General features: G+C 44.0%; 1 protein-coding gene across 1 annotated transcript in view; it reads right to left on the bottom strand.

Moving 5' to 3' along the window:
* Positions 1-3,862: 3,862 nt before the first annotated feature.
* MRPS27 (mitochondrial ribosomal protein S27) overlaps positions 3,863-16,025 on the bottom strand; it is a 74,110-nt gene continuing 61,947 nt past the window's right edge. Inside the window, exons 7-11 of the mRNA XM_019728090.2 lie at positions 15,898-16,013; positions 12,111-12,213; positions 9,895-10,037; positions 7,856-8,026; positions 3,863-5,130 (exon numbers count right to left, since the gene is read on the bottom strand). Coding sequence (XP_019583649.2) covers positions 4,891-5,130; positions 7,856-8,026; positions 9,895-10,037; positions 12,111-12,213; positions 15,898-16,013 — 773 coding nt within the window. The 3' untranslated portion in view covers positions 3,863-4,890. The remainder of the gene's footprint in view (positions 5,131-7,855; positions 8,027-9,894; positions 10,038-12,110; positions 12,214-15,897; positions 16,014-16,025) is intronic.

Below are 16,025 nucleotides of genomic sequence, written 5' to 3'. Positions count from 1 at the left end.
CACCCATGCAGGCTGTCATGGAGGGTCTCAGTTCCTGCTCCCCACACAAGAACGCAGGACACGGTGAGGCCAAAAAGGAACACCCATGGAGCCACAGATAGGGGAGTCATACCACTATATTCTCGCTGGCGGCTGGGTTGGAGACACAGGAAGCAGGAGCCACACGATCCACAATTGCCGTCCACTTCTCTGCCAACCAACTACCCCACTTGCTAGCTGCAATCCGCGCTTGCTAGCTCAGCCCCGCAGTTGTATCAGTGGCCAATGGCTAACTGGTTACAGCTGATGGCCGACTAGTTACAGCTGATGGTCATCTACTACCTGAGTCAGCACTGTTCCACGTGAGGCTGAGAGCCTGGAAACTGCTCTTTGGGACTCGGTCCCTACACAGGCCCAGAGACACTACTGAGTGCAATGGCGTAGGGTTCCGCTGACTCACTGGAAGTCACATCACAACAGCTTCACTTTGGCTCAAGACTCCTGGTCTCAGTTATATATCCCGGACAGCAAAATCATATAAATCATCATTTACCTGTTGCCATAATGGACTCTGTTTAGGAAGAATAATGTCCAGCCTGTATCACTGCTTATTTTATACTCATATTCAGTTAGGCAAGAAACTAACATGAATTATGTTTCTTGCCTGAGAAATATCATTTGCAATGAGCTATGCGCACAAACATTGTTCTTGGCTCTCATCTACGTCACTGCAAAAATCCCTGTGGGTGCTCTGCTCGTATATCCTAGGCCACGGTTTCTAACCTTGGCACAATCGGCATTTTGGAGCAGACAGTTCTTTGTTATGGGGACCGTCCTGTGCACTGATGGATATTTAGCAGCATCCCTGGCCTCTACTCACTAGATGCTATTTCATTTGGAGCGAAAACAATGACTTTAAGAAAGTCATTTTCAAGGCCTTTGACTACTTGGAAAATCTACAGCAACTTTCCCATATGCATATCTTATATCCAAAGCCAGCTACAAGGTATGAAAACAAAACGCACAGTTTGGTGCCAAGACATCACAGCCCCAAGAGGAAGGGAGTAAGGTATTTGTACTTCACCACTGTTTTTTCTTCTTCCATCACTCTTCTTTTTTTTTGGCCAAGGAGGGTGTTGGCCAAAACAGTACTAGTCTGAATTCTTCATTTCAAGTCAACTTAAAATAATTTCTCTTGAACATTACACAAGACTCCGAGGGGAGGAAGTCCGTTTCTAGCCCAGGACGAGGTGAGACAGCCCTATGTGACTAAAGCACAAAGCAGACGATGACTTCCCATCATTAGAGCTCTTCCTGTCTCTGCCTTGAAGTGCTTTCTGTGAACACCCACATCACTTCCTGTGTCTACTACTTTTCAGGTGTGCATTGACAGGTGCCTACGTGCTGCCTCCTCGCCCTCACTAGAACCCAAGCTACTTGAGGGTAGGATGTATAGTTTACTCACCTGTGTTATGTGAGCATGCAGTATGGTGCCTTGCACACAGCACAGGCCAAACAAATGCTCGTGAGCACATGACAGCAGTGCTAGAACAGAGACAGACTGTCCGTTGCAGTCACCAGGCTTCTAAGGGGCTCGTCAGTGGTGTATCACATAAATGGAGCAGAGGGGAAAAGGACCATAGCAGTTGATAAGCAGCAAGCAGAGCAAAAGCCAAATTCTCGGGATCCACAGAACAAGCAGCTAGACAGTAAGTGAAGATACCCTTTTAAGGAATTTCATGAGGAAAGAAAGGAGGGTGATAGGGTAATAGCATGACTGATGGCAGGATAAAAGCTTTTTTGTTTATAAAAGGGAAGGTCTTGAACAAGACTGTAGACTTGGAAGAAGAAATCGGTAGAGATCATACAAAATGGAAAGGGAAGGCTTGATGGCTCTGGAGCAGGCAGGTATGCAAGCAAGTCACAAATTCAGAACCTAACCTTGGAAAGGAGTGAGGGGATGTGCATCGCTTGGAAGTAGGAGGGGGTGATGGAGAGAACTTTTACGATAGAAAGGAGGGAGACGAAGGTGGTATGATGTGGCTTAAATTTTCTTGATAAAGTAGGAGGCGGGAACATCTGCTCACAGTTCTGGGGGCAAACATCTGGGGCTTCAGCCAAGTAGAAAAGCAGAGTCAATAAAAGATAAATGAAAGGACTATCGAGTTGATGAGGACAGCTGTAAATTTGTAGAGGAATCAAACAGCCTAATATTATGACTTTGTATACCAACAAAGTAGGTCAGAAGAAAACAGAAAACAAACGGTGGTGTGTATTCGTTTTCTAGGGCTGCTATAACTGAGTGTTAAGAATTGGGTGGCTTAAAAGAACAGAACAATACTGGAGGCTAGAAGTCCAAAGTCAAGGTGTCATCAGGGTCATGCTCCTTTTGATGGATCTAGGGGACAATCCTTCCTCGCCTCTTCTAGTTTTTGGTGTTTGGTGACAATCCTTGGCCTTCCACAGTTTGTAGGTGCACCACTTATAGTCACATGGTTGTCTTCTCCGTGTGTCTGTGTCTTTGTCCAAATGTCACCTTTTTATAAGAACACCAGTCATATTGGATTAGGGCCCACCCTAAAGACCTCAGTATAATTTGATTACCTCTGTAAAGACGGTATGTTCAACTAAGGATTCTAAGATTTTAAGGGGTAGGTCTTCAACGTACCTTTTTTGGAGGGGACACAATTCAACCCATAACAGGTGGGTCCAAGGATGTAGGTCCAAGGATGGTAAGTGGGCCAGATAAAGGGATTGAGAGGAAATGAAAGATGCTAATGAGAGCATCAGTGGAACAGCCAACCATAGGGCCCCGGCTGGGAAGGGCAAGTAGGATCTGATTTCTGTTGATCAAGGGTTTGAGTGACAGAGTAAAGGTTAAGGGTTTGCAGGCAGTTACAGGGAAAAGCTGGTTCAGCAGAAGTCACGGGATGAGAGAAAGGGGAGAGTGGGAGAAGGGGACTTCAGGTTCTAAGCTCTTGGATATGTGATTTGCGGCTGGAGGTTTGGCTGTGACTATGGTATGTCAGCTAGAAGGAAGGTCATCGACAGTTAAGGTCATCCCCCGAGGTTGGGGTACTGAGAGAAGTTTCTCCATCCACATGGGAGAAATACAGAAGGTGGTATCAGGGAAAAGGACAGGACAACTGTAGTTAGATCTCACAATCATCCAGGAATGTGGAAGGGTATCCTATTGCTCAGGAGGGAAGAGCCTGGGGAAAGGGTAGTAGATTAGAGGGAAACGACTCTCAAAGGGGAGAGGTTCCTAAGCGAGATGGGAATTCCTTCCAAGGGTGGACGGAATCCCAAGGAGTAGGAGCAGGAAAACTCCTGGGAGGCAGGACTGGAAATAAAGTGTGACAGGGATGGTTCGGGAGGGAAAGTGAAGGCACCATCATGCGTGATCGTCATTCCCAAGCAAAATGTGCCTTTCGATTTACCTTGAACCTTCCTCCTGATACAATAAGGGAGTGGCTGAATCAAAATGTCGGAACTGACTTTGAGTCATAACCCGCTACCTCAGTGAGAGTCAGCTTTGGTAGTCTCCAGGGTCCCGTGCTGGGCATTGAGTATTGCAAGTACATATGGAGGCAACACGGAGGGTGAGGAGCAGGGCCAACCTGACCGCAGACGGGGTGCAGTTTCAGATTCCTTTCAGAAATGGGGTTCCTAGTACCTCCCTCGTAGGGTTGCTGGTGTTGCTGGCATACAGTAAGTCCTCAATAAGTGGCAGTGATTGTGGTGGCTGTTATAATAAATACCATAAATACCACAGTCTAATGGAGGAGGGTTGATAATGTGTTTTTCAAAATCATAGTAACTATAATGATGATGAGATTCCCTATGTCTCTTTCCCTTCCCCAAAAGATAAAGAATACACCAAAACAATCCCAGAACATTTATTTCCATAGGTTCTTGATAAAACAGCACAATTCTGAATTAAAGTCACTACTGTACTTAAAAGTGAAATTACGTAGCAAGCAAGAGCTGCCCCAAACCCCTTTCACAGAGAAACTTCAGGAAGGAATTTTCTACCTGACAGTGTAACAATTACTCATGTCTCCCACACACCAAAAGCACCATCCCATCTCTCATTTTCTCCAATTTGTCTGACTGAAATGTGTGTTCACAAGTTGTACGTGGTTGTGTGTGCGTGTGAGTGCACAAAAGGCTCATTTCACTTACTTGATGAAGGAGCTGAGACAATGCTTTGGAAAAAAGTTCCTCTAACATGATGGAGAAACTTCCAGCCAAGGAGGCTTCAGAGCTAGGGCTACTTTTCTCCTCAGAAGCCCTTACAGTCTAAAAATGCTACTACAGGTTCCTGAAATTTGAAAGCCAGTGGGTCTTGCGTTCGCTCCGGTACTGAACTTCTCCGAGTTCAGGTCTGGAAGGGTAGATGGGGGAAGCAGAAAGTGGGGATGTGTGGGCATCCCACACCCAGCTCAGGCTTAGTGCTCGCAGCACAGAGGAAAAGGGGGACAAGGTCTCAGAATGTGCAGTTTGCCTTGGCTGCGAAGAGAGACCATCCAAAAACTGTGTGTGAGACCCAGTACTTCAACTGTGGCCTCTCCCACCACCATCACCAGGTATCAGAGACTTTCGATGTTCAGAATTGACCCCTGTCCCCCAGGAATTCCACCCTAAGCCTCAAGAGCCCCCTCTAAGGTATTTAGCTAGTGGCTTCAGTCTGACCACCGCCTACCTTCCTAGTTCCACAGCCCTTGGCACTATGGGTGGGCAATCACGGTGCCTTACTATGTAAACATCATGGCTTTTATACCACAGTGGCCTGCTTTAAGAAAAGGAGAGATGGGTGGAGGAAGTGGAGGCTGCCATGGCAGTCACAATGCCTCCCACGACGGGGTCTAGTGACGTCCTTGCGACAGGGCGGGGGCGCTGGAGGCCCCCTCAGGCAGAAGCCTCCGCTGCTCTCCGAGCCTGGTGCTCCTGCTTCGCCTTCTCCCTCTGCTCCTGTTCCCTCTGAATCAAGTGCACTCGCTCCTGATGCCACCGCTGCAGCTTCTGCTCATAGGCTGCGATGTCCTCTGCTTCACAGGTGGGGAGCTGTTCTTTGATGAGCTGCGTGGTTAGAGTCAAAAGGCTTCCTGACTCAACTTTGCCCAGAGCCTGAAGTTTAGAATGTAAGGCCTGTTGGAAACAAAGGAAAAAAAGAACAGAAAGGGGGGTGGGTGTGGGGTAGGAGCAGAATACAAAGAGGAAAAGAGATTAAGACACTTGCAAAATCTCCTCCACATATTCTGCTTGCAGAAAAAGGCACTCTGTGGGGAACCTGTCATCCAGGCCCTGTTAGCTTTTGCTGTTTTTTTGTTTTTCAGCCCAACAATTTTGCTAAGATATGCCATGTTTCCCCGAAAATAAGACCTAGCCAGGCAATCAGCTCTAATGCGTCTTTTGGAGCAAAAATTAATATAAGACCCACTCTTATGTATTCTATTCTACCCAGTCCTATATTACAGTAAAATAAGACCTGGTCTTATATTAATTTTTGCTCCAAAAGACACATTAGAGTTGATGGTCCGGCTAGGTCTTATTTTCGGGGAAACACGGTACTACATGTGATTCCTCCCCTTCATTGACAAATGTAAAGCGAACTCCATATGCTGTAGTTTCTTGTTCTGAACCACAAAGATGGCACAAGTATAACAAATCTACATTCCCACTCTGTACTTTTTTGCACCAAACCAAGCAGTAAACTCCAAGAACAAAGAACTCAAAGATGCAAACAAAATGGCAGAAGCAGCCGATGAATTGGAGGAAACCCATCTATATCTTTTCCTTCAGAATAACTGAGATAAATGTCTGCCTAACTCGTGTTCCTTTCAACAGATGGAAATAATTTCAAGGCTTTCTTACTAATGGCATGCTAAACAGCTCCCATGATGCCTGCACTATTATATACTTCCACCTGCTGTGCTCACTGAAGGTCAGTCAGCCTTTGCATACTGCCTGCTTACAGCTCCATCTGAAATGGCAGCTTGGTTTGTTCTGTATTGTACTCCTGGAGAAATAAAGTACTAAAAACAGTAATCTACTTGAGTGTTTCAAGATATAGCTTATCAGAGAGAGGCACTTCTGGCCCTAGATATACCCCCCCCCCCCCCATGTTCCACAAACAAATGCAATTCACTGGTACAGGTGACGGGGCCTGTTCCAACGGGGGCGCGGAAGGTGGGTAGGTCCATGGGCTTCAAGGAGTGGCCAGAGGCCAGTGTGATGGGTCCGTCATATAAAAATAGGCCCCAAATTATACAAGACTAATAAAAATCAGGCAACAGAAAGAAAAGGAAATATAAAATGAGAATTATTTCTTTCGGATAGCATTCTCCATGTGGTTTGAGGCCAAGGAAAGAGCTTGGAATGTGAGAATATGGACTCAATTCTGAGTCAGAAAACTTTTGTTCAAATCCAAAGTCGATGGGCTGGTTTCTCTCAATCTTGGTGTCACGTGACACGGGCCAAGCAGTACCTACCACCCAGAGCTACAGGGAGCACCAATGAAATGCAGTGGTGCCTAATACACAGCTAACAGTCAACAAATATTTGTCTCTTGTCTTTGATTTTCAAAAAAACGCATTTGTGGAAGAGTGAGGGCTGAGAATTTAATGCAGGCACAGATTTCTATTCTCTGAGATTAAATATATAAGAAGTAAGAGAAAGAGGTGGTAATTTTTAGGAGTGGAGTGACAAACTCGGTCAATATGTATATGGTGAACGATAACCTACGGGCTAAATAAATTCTTTTTTGTTTTTTTTGTTTTTAGCCTTTCTAAGTAAGTCTGCAAAGTTAGGCAAAGTTAAGAGGAAAGAACAGGTATGACCATTGTTAACCTGGCTCTACTGCTAATTCTCTGTTACCTTGGGAACATCAATTAACCTTTCTCAGTTGTCAAATCATAAAAGTGGGAAGTTGTGCAATGACCTTATAGAAGTACTGAGAGAAACAGGTGCTAAAAGTACAATAGAATCCCCCTTATATACATGGAGAAATAGGGTTTCCCAGAGCTGGTTCAACATAATTACTGAAAAGATTTAAATGTAATAATCTGGCAAAATTTATATCTCTCTGTCCCAAAGTGATACAATAGATCAGCTGGCATGGATGGAAATATTTTTTGCTTCATACAAAGAATTCTCCTTCAGGCAGTACTTTTTTTCTCTTTGCACAAAATAGATGAGGAACAAAGCAAGAAAGAGGCCAAGGGATTAAACTTTGAACAAGGCTCTTCTTCCTGACTCTGATTAGAGCGTTTTGGGTCATACAGTTGAAAGCTACCAAAGGTGGCTTGACCGCTTGGGGCTGTTCTGAAAAGAAACAGTGGAAACTTGTTTACATCTTCCATGTAGTATAAGAGAGCAATTCTGATGGCCCTAGTACACAACACAAAGCTGCCAAAGGTGAGCAAAGGAAGAGGACTGCATCTTATTTCCATCATACTTAAATGTGGCTTTGTAATTTCTACCTGCGTTTCTGGATTATCAAGCACGTTTAATGCAATATGAAGAAACGACCAGACCCTTTCCACCCGGGGATGGAGTCAGGTGACTGCTCTGAGGAGGCAAGCTATAATATTACCTATCCATCAGGCACATGACAGGGATGAGGGGGTAATGACATGCTGTCTGGGGAACAACATGGTGACCCATTAGCTCAAGTACAAAAAGGAGCATAGACATTCCATTTATTTCTTTTAAGACCACTTCCTGTATGAAGCAATAAAAATGTAATTTTGGAAGTCAGTTTTTAATGCTCTGTGTGTGACACTGATGCATGAAAGGGTTGCTTGTCTATCACCACAGCAGAGAGGCATGTTTAATGCACAGCTGAGAGGGACCCCGTTCAGGTGTGATTCACCTTAAATCGGTCCAGGTATTCGGGCAGCCTGGACTGTTCGCCTTCCTCCATGTCTGACTGCTCCGCCAGGTTTCCCGAGCCCTGGCTGTCTTCCCCTTCCTGGGGCTGCTCCTCTGAAGACGCAGGGGCCGGAGCAGTCAGAGCCTTCAGTGCTCTGTCCAGCACCTCGAGCTGTGGAGCAGAAAGAGGGGCAGGGGACAAGTCAGCCTGTGGCCCTGACAGCGCACTGGGAAGAGAGGCTGGAGGAGGGAAAGGAAGGAAAAACTGGACTCTAGAAAATCATGAGAAGCTTCGTCTTATAAAATTATAGGAAATAAAAATGGTTACATGTTTTTACATTAAAAACACTGTTGGATGGCATGGGAAACAGTACAAACAAATGGTACAAATAAGCAAGCTCAGAATTATTTGTACATGAATCATCACAATGGCATTTAATTTCACTTTTACTCAACCAGGTAGGAATCCAAAACTTATGCTCAGGGGCAGGAAAGAACACCCCCCCTCCCCACCCCTCTCCCGGCCCCCCCACACACAGTCTTTCTTCCTCAATCGGTTTGGAAATGGAAGAAAGGGAAAGCAAAACCAGCGCAGACCACAACCAACAAAGGGCCATTGTGAATGCATGGTGAAGCTGCTGAGTGCAGGCGAGGGCCTCCCTCAGAGAAAGGCTTGCGCTCACAGGGTAGCTCTGCATTAGGGATCAGCACAGTCCCACAAGCTGCTGGCAGAGGCCAGACAGGCATACATGGAATTCATTTTAACGAGGTGATTTCTGTGACCTAGAAAGTAAGTAAACTCCAAAAGAGAGGGTATATTTTTGTTTTGACCCCTCTCCCCCACCACTTTCACTTCCCCTGACCCACGGAGAGCCTCATCCTCAGAGATGGCACAGAAAGAACCTCAAGGCCAGCATTAGCACCTGCTTGGAAATCGACTAAGTCTGTCCATGTCACATTAGAACAAAAACCCAGGAACTATCCCCAGGCCTTTTAATGCCACTCATACATTACACCCAAACCCGACACATATCCCACTCTTGCTGACACCTAAATCGCATTCCTGTCAAGTCAGAATACAAAGAATGCAAATCTGACTCAGATTGGAAAGAATATTTCCCTGGCAAACAATTTATGTATAATTTTGTATTTCCAATCACCAGCACTGACTATAGCAGTGTTAAACATGAACATATATTTAGAAATGTGTACGCTTTGTTATAAACGCCTGGCAAAGAACGTAATGCTTCAGTGGAGCCAGTACCGGCACCGACGTGCGCATCTCATGACTGAAATGAAAGCCAAACGGTGAGCGCTAGTGATCAGGGTCAAGGTAACACAGACTGGAAACTCAGAGTTAGCTTTTACTCCCTGGTAATGAAACAACCAATGTCCTTCCAGGCCTCACTTTGGCCACGAAAGCTGCTTGGACAAGAGTCCTAGGTGACTGAGAGAGATGAGCTTTGGGGCTGGTGGGAGGACAGTTTCCAAGTCCAGGCAAAGTGAAGTCCTCAGAACTTCGGAAGGAACATCTGGTCCAGGTCCCCCCAGCACCACGCAGCCACCACAGAATGGGTGAATGGGAGGAAAGGGAGACTGTGCCAGCTCCCGTCCCCAGATTCATCTCTTGACTTTTGCGGGGGAAAAAAATTACCATGTAGTTTCCCAGGACTACAAGGGTACATACAGAAAAGCCAAAAATTTCAAATTAAATCTTAACCTCTCCTGAGCTGTCACTGGGATTTTACTGGGGGGTGTGCAGTATTTTATTGAACTCAGTTTGAATTGTAAGGGAGAAGAATAGTTTTCTTCCTAGACAGTGAGCTGTAAAAACGATTATTAATCTTATTTTCTAGTGTTTTTTTATCAGTAACATTGAGAATGTTTGTGGTTTTTCATTCCTTTTCAACTGAATAAGTACATGATTCTACAGAAATAAAGAAAGTGGGGGTGGGGTGAACAATGAAAATAAATTCCAAGCTTGACTTATGAGGAACAGGAGAGGGCTAAAGCTCACTGAGTTAGAGCCGAGGAACATACCGCTTCTTTACATAGCTTTCCATCTTCCGGGGCAGAGACCACCTTCTCCATCACTTGAAGGGCTCTGTCAAGGTAGCCTGGTTGCCACAGCAGAGGCATGTTATGGTACACGGCTCGCAGCCCTTGCTGCAGTTCCACCTTTCCTGTGGCCAAAAGGAACAATGAGGAAAGCTGAGGCAAGCATTCCCACCATGTCTGAGACTACGGACTTGAAAGTACGAGTGAACATTCAGCTGGCAGTTCTAGAAACGAAGAAAGAGCATTTTAAATCTGTACAAAGAGCCTCATCCCAATCCAGCACCTTGGTGACATTTCAGATGGATGATGCAGAATGTGGTAAATTTCACTGTATATGTTTTTTAATATAAAATTTTATGAACTTGTTTTTCTGCTTTTCATTTGGGCTGGTGAGATTATGAGGAGGTCTGAATCACAGGGCTGAGGGAAATGTAGAGAGGCTGATACATCTGCCTCTACATGGAGCTACCCTTATAAAATAAGTCAAGCAACTGAAATACTATTTTTGTTTTAAGAACAAAATCTTCCCCAGAAAAATAAATTCCACAGCTTCCCTACAGTGAAAATCTTGTCAACATCTGCAACATTCCCTGCCAGGAAATGTTTGACATTTTTTGAAATGCTCTAAAACACGCCATTGACTGCCCTCATTTTGCTCTTCTTTCCTTTATTCGAGCTTCATCAACACTTTAATCATAAAATCATCATCCTTTTGGATCTCAGGTCATGAATGCCTCTCTTGGGAGTTCAAATCATCCCCACTGGAGCTCAAGATGTGGACCCCAGACAGCAGGGTCCATGGGTCGGGAGTGGGACGGTCTCTGCACGCCTGTGGAACAGAAACCCTTTCTGCACTCACGACCAAAGTCACCTTGAGCGGCCAGGTCTTAAATCCACCTTCACTCATCTTTCCTGGGAAGGATTTGGGAAAGCTGCAGGACATAAATATACCTAGCTTATCAGGTGACAGCTAATTTTAGACCTTTAAGATGCTTGGGGCTAGACTGCAGTCACACTCTGGGAAGCTGCTTCCATGGGGGTGCGTACACAGTGCCTGATACAATGAAAGCAAAGAGCTTTTGATCTGATGGCCGCCAAACCCAAAGCACCCAGGGGCCCCTGCTTAGAAGCAATAACAAAGTACATATTCTTAGCCGCCATAACGTCCTGAATAATTCCTGCAGAATAACAGTCCTGAATACTAATCTGATGGCAAAAACATATAAATCAGCATCAAAAGTAGATGGCAAATAAGGAGAAAGTGATTTTTTAAAAAAGTGGTCATCTCTTTTGCTAGTCTGATAGCCAGTCTGATAAACTCTGAAATTCTTCTCTGAGTCAGTTTATGTCAGAATTAGCATCCAAGAAAGCCACACTGCAGTTTGCTGGTGAAGAGCCACTTCAGAAGCAGCCAGATTGCTATAACTTGGATGATTTTCAGAAAACCAAGGTAAGCAGAAGCCATGTGTAATCAAGAGAAGGTGCTTTCTCAAATGCCTATCACTTAGGAGAGAGAATGAAAGAATAATAATATGCATCTAAGAAACCTCTGTAAAACAGTGCACATTTAATGCACATTTAATGTTGAATTTGATTTGCCCAGATTTCACACAGCCCCGGTTCTGAGGCTACGCCTCAGCAGCCTTTGTCTAGAGGGCAGTCTGATTTCAGTGTGACTGGGTCACTCGAGGAAAGCGACCACCCCCTGCGTGGCACAGACACTGCTCTGATGAGTCTCTCTCTGCTTTCCCAAAGCCTCTTAGCTGTGCTCTGTTTCCTCCCCCTCTCTGAAAACAATACCACGGATAGGACTTCAGCCCTAACTCTTAATTTCTCACTTCCTGGACTTTAAGGTCTCTAGAGAGAGAAAGGTCTTTGTGAATATTGGGGAAGATTCTACTGGCTGGTTCTCCCAAAACAAGGCTAGAACTTTCCTTTTTCTAGTCCTTCCTCACTTTGATTATCACTAAAATAATCTACGGCCACTAGCACCAGTGATGACAGGTTTTAGAACCCTCTTTATTCTCTTATGTCATAACTGTAAGGCCATCAAAGTCTTTTTTTTTTTTGCCTAAAAATGAAAGTTGTATAGGAATTTCACTAGCAAATTTCAATCAAATGATAATTTTATTATGAATTAGAAGAATGCATTCGTTCTACCCCTGAAGAACAGTATTTGTAAGGATCACTTAGCTTACCAAGAAGTGTGTAGCCATACAGCTGGGAACTCAACCCCACTGAGTTCTTCTGCTTTAGGCCGGGGAGTAACAGGGACGCCCCAAAGTTCCTCTCCTCTTCCCACTGCAACAGAATAGACCAGATCACCGTCCAGCCAACCAATGAATACATTATGCAAAAATGTGATTTTTTACTGACACAGAGGAAAAAGAACATGGTATAGCATTTAGTTAAAAAAGCAAAATAACAAAGCTATAAGTAGATTATAATCCCAATTTTTTAAGTAAAAGGTATTTATGTTTAATGACAAATACAGAAAAGAAATACCCAATATGTTAACAGATTTCTGGCTTATAAAATTATGAGTAATTTTGGTTTTCTTCTTTGTACTTTTCATTACTTTCCAAATTGTTGGCAATGAACAAGAGCTCCTTTTACAATCAGAAAAGCAAAACAAGACAAAACTAAAGAGTACATTCTGGGCCAACACTGCCTTGAGACAATCAATACAGATGTAACATGCTGTCAGCCCCACATTCACTCACACGCTGTGACGTGATGGAGCAAGCTTTTGAATTTTAAACAATTCAGCAATGATAAGACTGCTACTTCACAGTGTTAAAATAAATACAACCATTATGTTGCTTTTAGATAGATTAGTGGCTCTCAAAAATAAATTAGGCAATCAGAAACACTTAGTGATCGTTTCTTTCAACCCAGGGTGCAAAATTATACTTCAATAAAATCGGAGCCTTTTGAGACATAAGAAAAAAGGGGCAAAACCATAAGCATTGCAAAGCATGCTGCAGAATGGCATCAGCAGTGATGGGGGGGGGGGGGCTCTCTGGAAAAGCAGGGCCCACAGGAGAGCTTTGGCAATTCCCCAGACACGAGTGGTGATCTTCTGGGTGCCAGATGAGTAGGCGACAGCCTGAGCCCTGATGGGGCTTGGAAATACAGCAGACAAAGAGCTCAGGTTGCCCTGCCCTGGTCTCTGCACTCTGGGGGGGGGGGGGGGGGAAGACAATGAAGGAAGTATGCAGGTGACAATTGCAGCCGGGTGTTAAGTGAGGCACCCCAGGCATTAATGGCACACAAACCTTTACACTAGGATGGCCTTTGTGCAATAAAAGTGTAATTTCTCAAGGTCTGAAAAAAGCAAACACCTTGGGAGAAACACAAAACCTCCACAGGTACTTCTGCAGCGCATCTAAGTAAAATTGCTGGCAATTAAGGATCAGGTCATTTCACTTTCAAAAGCAAATCACTGTGAGGTTTGATTTCCTCCCATATAAACTGTATGAAAATGGGCCCAGTGAATAATAAATAGGGAACCTTAAAAACATTTTTTCTTTTCTTTAGGGGAAAAATGATCTATAGTGTCAGAATGCACTAGGCACTAAAATCCAAGTAGGCAGCATCCTTGCTGAGCTGGGAGCTGAGCAGGGTGGTGACGGTGACTGGATTGGTGATACTTCCAAAGGGGCTTTTAAAAAGATGCATGAAAACAAACAATGTCCTAGAGGGTTTTCTGAAGCTTGTCTGAGAATAATGCAACCATGGCTAAAGCATTAGGTCTCTTCCAAGCCGTTAGCTTCTGTCGTATGTAGTACCACAGACTAAGTCAGGTGCTATTTCACCAATGTCCTCAAGGTTTTTCCATTTTATGCGTCTGCCTTTCCCATTAATACAAAGCAAACCCTCATTTCTCCTCTTCCCTCTGCTGCACTCCCCTTCACAGCGACACCTCAAAACACTTGCCTACACAAGCTGCCTCCTTTCCGCAACTCTCACTCACTCTGCAATCCACTTCGATTTGGTTTCCTGCTCCATTATGCTACAGAAACACAGGTTATAATTTGGTGCCTTCACACCACTAAATTTTACAATGAACTTTTTAGACGTTCTCATCTTCCTCGGAAGCATTCTACATTGTAGACCACTCTCTTCCCGTGGTTTTTGTGGTCCACACATTCCTGATTTTCCTTTTTGCCCTGTGGCTCATTTGCAGATATTTACATGTGGATGTATAAATTATATCTCCAGTCCAGATTGTTCCATTAAGATCCCAATTTCTCTTATGAAATCTCTTGATTGTCTCAAGATGCACATGTTCAAAGCCAAATTAAAGATTTTCCTCATAAAACCTAGCCTTTTTCCAGAGTTCCCTTTGCAAACACATGGCGACTCTTCTGTCCAGATACACAAGTCAGAAATGGAGGAGATAAGATTTGTCCCCTAGTCCCTGCCTCCATATCTAGTTCCTCACCATGTTATTTGCCTCCCAAATGTGTCCCTCGGCTACTCTCCAACTTCACCATGTTCTGGTCCCCACACTACCATCACCGCTTGCTCAGACAACCAAAACCATCTAACAGCAACGCTGCTCCTATCTCTTACGCACATTACAGCCAGAGGCATCTGTTCAAAATACAAATCTGATTATGTTACTCTCCATGCTGCTGAAACTTTTCAATAGTTTCTCAGTACTTTTAAGAAGAAGACGATGTGCCTTAGCATGACCTAGACTCTCCAACCTTATCTCGCCCCACGTCCTTCCCACCATCTCTCTGTGGCAGCAACACTGATTACCTTCCTATCTTCTTCCAGCCCCTTTCTGTTCACCATGTTCCATCTGCCACAGGGCTCCTGCACATGCTACTTCCTCTCCTCTTTTTAGACTTTCTTTCCCTCTTCTGCCAGTTAATTCCTATTCATCCTTCAAATATTAACCCAACAAATATTTTAAGGAAGACTTTACTCACCTATCTAAGTTTAGAATACAAACAAAGATTCCCTACAATACTAGGTTTTTCACAGACATCTTTGTATTGTTATAATTTTGTATTTGTGTGTTTGTTTTACTGTTTTTAAATGCCTGTGTTTTTCTTAGATTGTAAGCAGGAAATATTTGCGCACCATTCTATAACTAGCACTGGCAATGTATGGAATGTCATAGGTGCTCAATATATATTTAATGAACTAGTGAATATGGTGTATGCATAGGCTGTAACACTCATCTTAGAAAAGCAAAATACACCATACATTCTTCAGAATGCAGGCTGGACCAGACAACCTTTTCAGTTTGTACTCAAAGTAGGATTTTTTTGGTGTTATATTTGAGGTTTAAGGGTGGACTAGGGACCACAGTCCCTGGCTTCATGCTATTAACTGACATCTCTGTGCTCTATTCTTCTCATCTGTATAGAGCTGTAAGGATTAAATGCAGTAATAAACTTGAAACACCAAGAACACCACCTGGTATCAAATAAGTGCTATTTAAATATTAGTTATTGTTGTTATTCTTAGGATAGCAATAAACAATGACTAAATACCTAAACCAAGAGATAATACCAAAACTTAGTATTATGGATTGACCCAGAGTAACCTTAGGAAAATACTGATACAAATTAAATAATCGGTATCTAATACCTGAGGTTGTGGTCAAAGTCACCTACCTCACTGCTTCTTTGCTATGCCACCTCCAGCTCTTACTGATTATCAGCGACCCATTTCTGAATATCAGGGGTGTACTTAGCCTAGCTCAGGTTTCAAAATGTGCATAAGGACTTTCACGGGAGATTCTCCTGAGTGGAGGGACATCCAGTTCCACTTCATTAGCAGCCAGTAACTACAATGTACAGACTGAACACTCCTTCCTGTTTGTACATGGCCACAGAGCTGCACATCAGATACCTTCTTGGAAGATTCTGAGCCGAGGTTGCCTCTGGCCACCTCATCCCTATGGAGCAGCTGCTATTTGCTTTTCCTAAGGCCCTTGGTACTGCTTTAAGGTAGATCACTTACAGTGAGGTCTGTCTTCTTTGCCAGGCAATGGTATAAAACATAGAGGGAGAGGAGCTGAGTGGAAGGTGCTTCAAAGGCTTCTTGCATCATGACCTCAAAAACCACAGATAGAGCATCTGGCAAAAGGA

Source organism: Rhinolophus sinicus, linkage group LG03, assembly GCF_036562045.2.
Source record: "Rhinolophus sinicus isolate RSC01 linkage group LG03, ASM3656204v1, whole genome shotgun sequence".
NCBI classification, from domain to species: Eukaryota; Metazoa; Chordata; class Mammalia; order Chiroptera; family Rhinolophidae; genus Rhinolophus; species Rhinolophus sinicus.
This window is presented reverse-complemented; position numbering and strand designations above follow the sequence as displayed.